Source organism: Sinocyclocheilus rhinocerous, unplaced genomic scaffold (genome assembly GCF_001515625.1).
Source record: "Sinocyclocheilus rhinocerous isolate Xijiao unplaced genomic scaffold, SAMN03320098_v1.1 scaffold377, whole genome shotgun sequence".
Taxonomy (NCBI): Eukaryota; Metazoa; Chordata; class Actinopteri; order Cypriniformes; family Cyprinidae; genus Sinocyclocheilus; species Sinocyclocheilus rhinocerous.
Window position 1 is genome coordinate 203169 of NW_015633195.1, and position 8437 is coordinate 211605.

General features: G+C 36.3%; 1 protein-coding gene across 4 annotated transcripts in view; it reads right to left on the bottom strand.

The window, feature by feature from the left end:
- Positions 1-8437, bottom strand: part of slc44a5b (solute carrier family 44 member 5b) — a 31570-nt gene that overhangs the window by 14891 nt on the left and 8242 nt on the right. For all 4 annotated transcript variants that reach the window (XM_016557286.1, XM_016557285.1, XM_016557288.1 and 1 more), the window contains exons 2-6: positions 5609-5657; positions 2017-2090; positions 744-828; positions 503-587; positions 261-389 (exon numbers count right to left, since the gene is read on the bottom strand). In XM_016557286.1, coding sequence (XP_016412772.1) covers positions 261-389; positions 503-587; positions 744-828; positions 2017-2090; positions 5609-5657 — 422 coding nt within the window. The remainder of the gene's footprint in view (positions 1-260; positions 390-502; positions 588-743; positions 829-2016; positions 2091-5608; positions 5658-8437) is intronic.

The following is an 8437-nucleotide window of genomic DNA, read 5'->3' on the forward strand; positions in this document are numbered from 1 at the left end:
AAAAAAACTGTCGTCCATAAAATGCGTTGCACAAATTCGAACATCTAGGTTGTGCTGTTCTGTTGTAAATAAATCTTAAACAAGGATTCCTCATTGCATCTACTTTCGGAAGTCCAAATAAAGTGCTTTTGGTTTCGCACAGAAACACACAGCGTCTCCCTGACATGGCTGCATCAAACTAACTGCGGTTACTGATATCAAATGACCCCTTTAAACAAAGTTTTGGTTCTTGCGGATACTCTTCCGTCTCCACATGGTACCTTATCAGGATTGTTGAAGCCCGGCTTGCAGAATTGCTTGTAGTATTCCCAGTAGCTTTTATTGCGTCTGTAGTTGTATTGCATGTCGATGTAAGTGGCAAATCTGTCTGGGCACTTGGATACACACAGCTGAGGTAAACAAGAGAAACAGAAGCATCAGTTACAAAACAAGCCAGTGCTAAATACAGAGCGATCCAGCTTAGACAAAATGACAGATGGTTTGCAAATAGTGTCTGTATTACCTGAGTTGTAGGGCACTGAAGGTTAATGAGGACTGTAGGATTGGCACATTGCAAAATATTGAAGTAAAATAATATGGCTTTATTTCTGTGGAGGAGAAAGAAGGTGTTTCAATCCATCTTTGAAACTTAAAAATCTAATAAATAAATCTCATACCTAATTGAGTATGAGAAGTTTTTAAATATTTTATACAATTAAGTATAACAGCATTAACAACTCAATTTCTCTCAAGCTCATACTCACGCATTAGGAGTACCCTGCTGTCCACAGAACTGCCCATAGCTATCTGTTGGGTAGACAACTTTCCGGGGATCCCCATGCATCCAAGCTTAAAAAACATAACACAAGCCTTGTCATCCGAATCATGTTTCTCAAATAAGTTTACCACAGTTGCAATTCAAGCGTCATGCATTTCAAATAACTGCTGAAAAAAAAAAAAAAATCTGTATTTATGGCAACACTGAAACTACACCCACTGTTCCTGCTGAGAAGGAACAGGCAGAAGCAAAGAGGACAAACACGAACAGATGCATGAAAAAACTAACAAAAAATAAAGTGAAACCTCTTCATTTAATTCTGAGCATAAGAGGCTCTTTATGTAATTGAATACGAGTGATTTGAGTCCACAGTGAATCGAACACACTACAGCTCTGTGGAGAAGGATTCTGCCTGGTGATTTAATTTTCTCCACTTAAGTCTGTCTGCATGGAAAAGTGAATTTGAGCTTCAGGGGTCACGGAACGTCACCTCAAGCCTAAACCGGTCACATGAGTTATCAGTGCACTTCAAAGAGCAACAGAAAAGCCAGTAGTATTAATTTAGCCTAGTCAGGATTAAACTGATAAGAGCAGAGTAGAGTGAGATCAGCATGACAAAGAAAAAGCACTGTGGGAGAAACAGCGAGTCTTACACTTCACAGACCCAATATGTACAGTTTATATAATTACAATTTAATATAAATTAAAATGGAACATTTTAAACTGTGATTTATTCCTGTCATGGCAGAGCCGAATTTTCAGCAGCCATTTCTCCAATCTTAGATGTCATATTATCTTCCAGAAATCATTCTAAAAAACTAAAAAAAAATTACAATTAGATTTTGCATCACAGAACTTTTGGGCGCCACTATATATATATCAATCATAGCAGCACATTTCCAGCAAAGACAGATCCAACAGTTGGCAAGCTGTGAGTCTCCCAGAAACGGCAGAAGAGAAAAGCCTGTGACAGTTTTAACCACAGACTCCACATTTAAACCACAAATGATGTAACCGATCAAATGTCACAGTGAATGAACGGGTTCTTGCTTTTTTGAGAATGGACTAAACGACTGTCCTTATAAAAACAGCCACATACGGTGAGGGGAGTGTAACTGAACATAATGACACTGCATTAGGCTGCTGTTTACGACTGACGCTCCCCTGCCGCTTCTATTTGGCTGCTTAATAGCGCTGGATTCATGAGCCGCATTACACAACCCTCTCTGCTGAAGCGTACGTTAATGAGTGTAACTCACCCACTGTTCCCAGAACGATGTAACCGAGGATGACGATCACAAAGATCACACAGCAAAGCACGTCTGTGCAGCCCCTGCAGTGGGAATGTGAGAAAAAAGAATGTAAGGGAGAGAATGTGAGCACTGAATGAATAAATTACACTATATTTACATTCATAATAGCATTTCAGTAAGTATATACGTAAACTAATTATATATTCTTAATCAAATGTTGTAAAATAAAACTTTTATAACCATTGTGAACTCTCAAACTATAAACAAAATAACATTCACTAACACAGTGTGTTAAAAAAACACATACATCTACACAGAGCACATATACTGTATTTGTGATAGTTTTTTTCCCCTGCGGACTGTAACCCCATCAGAACAGACTTGTGACCCATTTTTGGGTGCCAACCTACTAGTTGAAAACAACTAAATAGCAGCTTTGCAGACAGAGAAAATGAGGCTGAGGTCACAGCAGGGCAACAGAAAAGATTAATTGATGTGCCGCATCCTCATTAGCACATTATCCATCCTAAATAGTATGCAAGCAATTAAGTAGTGCACAGGGTGGTTATTGTTAACTAAATACTAAAACTATTAAAACCTGTATTACATGAATGAAAATGAGAAATGTTGCCTTGACAACTACCTGAAATAAAAGTTGAAGTTGAAGTACTAAAATTATTAAAACTGAAATAAAAAAAATAACAAAAAATAATAATAATAAAAAGACAATAGAAATAAATTTATAATGAAAACTGAAAATATAAAATATAAAAATAAAATCTAATTCAAAACATTACTAAATACTATAATAGTATATAAATAATACTAAAATGATACTGTAGTGCATCCTAAATTATAATACACTAAACATAATAAGCTAGAAATGCCAAGATAATACACTCCATTAAAAAGTACCTGAATGCAAGGACAAATATACAAAAACAGTTTTTAAAAAGAACTCGAAAGTTAAGCAAGACTGAACTTTAAGCTAATGAGTTAGCTAGATGGTAACAAGATGCTGCAAGGAGGTCTGTAGCATACTTTACAATGTGGTAACGTGTCCTCATACTACACATTTAAAAGTATATATACATACCTATAGTGCAGAGTATATGCTAATTTGGACATAGCCATACAGTTCAGTAGGGCAGTAAACTTCAGTTTTGTGTAGTTCTGACTGGACTAAACCAAATTTGACAAACTCGCAGCATACAGCAGCTTTGAGTGGACAGCTAATGTGGATGACAGTAGAAATGAGTGACGTGTCTGATGTGTAAACTACAAACCCACAGTGTCATCTGTAACAGCGTTCCCTGAGCTATATTTAAATTCCACTCAACACAGATGGGGAGTGGGTGGTTGCGTCGGGCCACTTTCACACAAAGGTGCGGATTTGACGTGATACTGGGAGTCAGTGACATTTAATGCAATACAGCTTGGGTGATATTTTTGGAGATATAGCGTTAATGGACTAGTGGAAAAGTGGCCAACTAAGAATATAAACAAACACCATAAAAGTAGCTCATCTGACTCATGTACTATATTCCAAGTCATACAACAACTTTGTGCGAGAAACAGAGCAAAATTTCCAGTGAGCAGCTGCGACCAAATCATTGAGCCAATACGCTAAAACTGAGAATTGGACCAACTTCTAATTTGTGAACGAATTGTTCACAGGTTGATTGAAAAGAACCACTTGCAAAGATTGATCTGTTCACAAATCAGATTGATCCATCTGGTCACGGCAGTTCTGCTCACTGGAGATGATTTTCAGATGTTCCTTACACAAAACTATCTTGTGATTTTAGAAGACTCAGTGCAAAAGTCATATGGACTTTTATGATGCTTTCTGTAGCTAGATATATGTGATCACTATAATCTGCAGTTGTATAGAAAATGTCTGTGTGAAGAAACTTCATTTTGTGCTCCATAAAAAAATGTAATAAAAAAAAATAATTATCTCTTTCATAAATCATCGTCTCTTGATTTATCAAACCATAAACAACAAATTTTTTTTAATCATATTATTACTGAGCCACTATGATAAACAACTAGGTCAGCTGTGACACGGATTGTACCGCACCTCATCACAGCAAACATAGCACAGTAAAGTACTGCATGCTGTGATAACCCAACAGAGCTTAAGCGTTTTACATCAGTCAACCCTAATTAGCAGTAGCTGGGCCTTATAAATACGGACTAAGCACAGGAAAACCCCATTAGAAACACGCTGGGTTGCACACTGTGATGGCCACTTTCTACTGAGAGCAACAAAAAATACATTGAAACCCAGGGCTTGTTTTCCAGTAATAGCAGAATGACCTCACAATCTGCTGAATCCTATTGAGTTTGACTGTTAATGAGGCAAAGCAACTCTAGAAATGTGAGCAACAGTTATTGATTTCTCTGCTCCTGTGGGGTGAAAGCCGTGCAGTCCGCAATCACTGCTGAACTAACCACTGATCCACCAGCAACTCTGGATCAGAGCGAGAAACAGGCCAGCGGAGTGACAGGTCCATGAATGAAGTCAATATTTTTATCAATAACAGACACATGCAAATCAGGACAAATCAAAAGACAATGCTTTGAAGGTGTGCATGTGTGTTTGTTTTTGACCTAGCTGTATTTGGGAGGCATTATTGCCACTAAATACTGGCATAAGTATATATATATACAGTGGTGTGAAAAAGTGTTGGCCCCCTTCCTGATTTCTTATTTTTTTGCATGTTTGTCACACTTTAATGTTTCAGATCATCAAACAAATTTAAATATTAGTCAAAGATAACACAAGTAAACACAACAAACAGTTTTTAAATGAAGGTTTTTATTATTAAGGGAAAACAAAACCCAAAACTACATGGCCCTGTGTGAAAAAAGTGTTTGCCCCCTAAACCTAATAAATGGTTGGGCCACCCTTAGCAGCAACAACTGCAATCAAGCATTTGCGATAACTTGCAATGAGTCTGTTACAGCGCTGTGGAGGAACTTTGGTCCACTCATCTTTAAAAACTGCATGTTGTGTTCACTTGTGTTATCTTTTACTAATATTTAAATTTGTTTGATGATCTGAAACATTAAAGTGTGACAAACATGCAAAAAAATAAGAAATCAGGAAGGGGGCCAACACTTTTTCACACCACTGTATATACTAGAAATGAATGAAAAAAATCTAAAAGTTGTATTTTAGGGTTAGATTTGATGTTCGGTTGTAAGCTTAGTCTATTTTAGTTAGATCTGGCTTAATTTAAAACAATAGGAAGTTCCCTTTTAGATATGCATGTATTTGTCAAGCTGTTCTTATTTTGCCCATTAGAAAACAAATGTATAAATTATGTAATGTGAATTTATATACAAATTATACCTATTATAATAATTATTATAATTGACAAAATTATACATTTTATAATTTATTTAATAATATTCATATGTATATATATATATTTATTTATACACACATGGAAATAAAACAATAATAAAATAAAATACCAATAATAATAATAATATTAAAAATAATAATATGTAAATGTGTATATCTTGTGACACATGCGGCTTCAAATCAAATCCAAAAAGCATCACAAGGAAGTAAGATTTACTCTACCTATGGTGAATAGGTCCTCTGAATGTGGGGTCAAATTTGTGTGGCTGCCCTGTAATGCAAAAACAAAGTGTCAAAATCACATTTAAAAAGTGAAAAATACAATTGCAAAAATTCAAGACAAGTGCCCCAAAAGAATTTAATCTATTCTTGTTAGGAGCTGCTAGGAGCTATCCTCGTAAGCTGCTGACCAGGTCAAAGAGCAAACAAACTAACTGATTTCAGAACAAGTCTAAAATAAAACAATGCACATGTAAACAAAGCATTCGATCAAGTAGGTCTGACTGCCCCACAATGCCTAAGGAGTGCAACTGAGCCATAACAAAACACAGGCAAACAAAAGAATGTACCTGCCACAGTTCTAAACACATTGGATGATTTTGACATAAAGCTCACAGAGTGATATTTCTCCTCGCCGAAGTATTTACAGTAAGTTCCTACCCAATTCTGCTTTGTAGTATACTCCTTTTGGTCTGGTCATGTTCACTGTTCTCTGAACGAAGACACTGTGTGTTTATATAATGTTGCTGTGCGTGTGTCACTTCCTATGAGGGCTGAGACGGTTTCTTCTTGCCTTTCTCCAATCGGTTAATCATTACACACAAAGCTGTGTTTGCGAGAGGAGGTGGAAGAGATATCAGGCTGGTGGGCGTTTGCGTCGCTTCCATCTGCCTCTCTCTCTCACTATCCACTCTCTACTCCTTCTTCACTTGTTCCTTTTCCTCTTTCTCTCTCTTGCTCGCTCACAAAGGAAACAGAACTGGTGTCTCGCGGCTCAGACTGGTAGCATCCACTGACACACCAGACACAATGAGACAACAGCACAGCAGCCGCCTGCTCAAAGCTTTGCACACACACACAGAGACTCAGAAAGTGCTGTTTGTATAAAGCCAAGCATACCATCACTTCTCATCTCAGTGGAATTAACATCCTGATGTTTTACTAACACAATTAATAGATAAAATCCTTAAATTTAAATGGACAGACTCACTGTCTGGAGCAAATTTTGACAGAACAGAACGAATACGTAGGTCTGCTAGGATCTGTGCCAGTGGATCTGAACAAGCTGAGTGGACAGACGTCAGCCGTCACATATGATGATGCACGCCTAGGTGGCCCAAGTTGAGAGATCAGACAGTGATACCATCATGCAAGTCTTAGCTGGTTTAAACTGGTTTTCAGCTGATCTTAGATGCTGATAAGTCTCCAAAACCCCTATAAAACAGACCACCCTGACCAAGATATGAGAACCAGCTAAAACCGGCAAACCATCTTGGCTGGTTTAAGCGGTTTTTGGTTTCGATGCAGCTTTATGATGCAATCATGATGTCATGTATGATGCCATGTTTATGATGGCATCAGTAGGCTGATTTGAGGAGAGTGAATGGCATATTCTCTAAAGTAGGCCTGCAACAATCATATTGCAATTTTGTTTAATCTGTCAATTATTTATTCAATTAATTGGATAAAAAAAAACGCATATCTTAGCATCTAATTTTTTTATTCCATCAAAATATGTGCAAATTAATGGTTAATACTAAAAACAAACTTATGCCTGTATGCTATATATTGTGTGGGGAAAAAATATAAATGTTAAACACTATAAAGTGCATATAGCTTTTCACACTATCATTATGCATTTTTGTGAAAAACAACAACTAGTTTTTCTTTCTAAAAACAGCCAAATTGACTAATTCTGTATTCAAATATTCAATATTTCTGTACATTTTCCTTATAGAATGTGGCGGGAGGAGCAAACGAGTTGGGCTGTCGTGATTCGTCGATTTTATTCGACTATTCGAATTTTTTAAATCTTCGACTTCATTTTGCTCGTGTCGACTAACCGGCAAAATACCGGAAGTGGCGCATTTCACAGACGAGAATGTATAAAACACATTATTAGTCTGTTTTCCAAGGCTGCATGATATATTAAACCCATTTAAAAATCATAATTAAGCATAATTGTGAATTCACAAACGCTACGATTTAATTAAATAATTATATGTGATGCAGTTCTAATACAGTATATGCGCTTTAATTATTTACATGCGTGTAGGTTAAAGATGCAGTCCATAACATTTTTTGGTTAAAAATGATCCAAAATCAATATTTGAGCAAGTGCATGCCTATATGTTTATATATAATAAACCTATACATGCATTTTTAATTATTTATAGATAGTATACATTACATATTTTATACAGCTTATTATTTTTATAGATTATATATAATTTGTTTAGAATATATATGTATAAGAAAAAAAATATGCATAAAAAAAACTAATTACATTTATTTATTTACTACTGGTTATGATCTGTGGACACTATCAAACACATATTAATCATATTCTCTTACTGCAGCTGTACTTGGATGTCAACAGAGACACTAAAGACTGAGTGACAGACAGCGAGACGAGCACGTAAACCGTCATGGACAGATGGACAGGCGAAGTAAGAGAGTGACAGACAGAGCAGATTGGTGAGGCAGGAAACTCTCGCTCCCTTTAGGCTTGTGTTTTGCTGACTCAAGCCAAAAAACCTGTTATAACTGGAATATGCTCAAATAAGAGGCTTGGAGTTTAAACTCTTTACATTCATGAGGCTGCTTCATTACTTTGTCTAAGGAGTTATTCTTAATTTATCACCTCACTGGTCATTCAAATGACACCTGTTGCTTAAAGGGGTCATATGATGTTGCTAAAAAGATCATTATTTTGTGTATTTGGTGTAATGAAATGTGTTTATGTGGTTTAAGGTTAAAAAAAACCACATTCTTTTCCACATACTGTACATTATTGTTTCTCCTCTATGCCCCGCCTTTCTGAAACGCGTC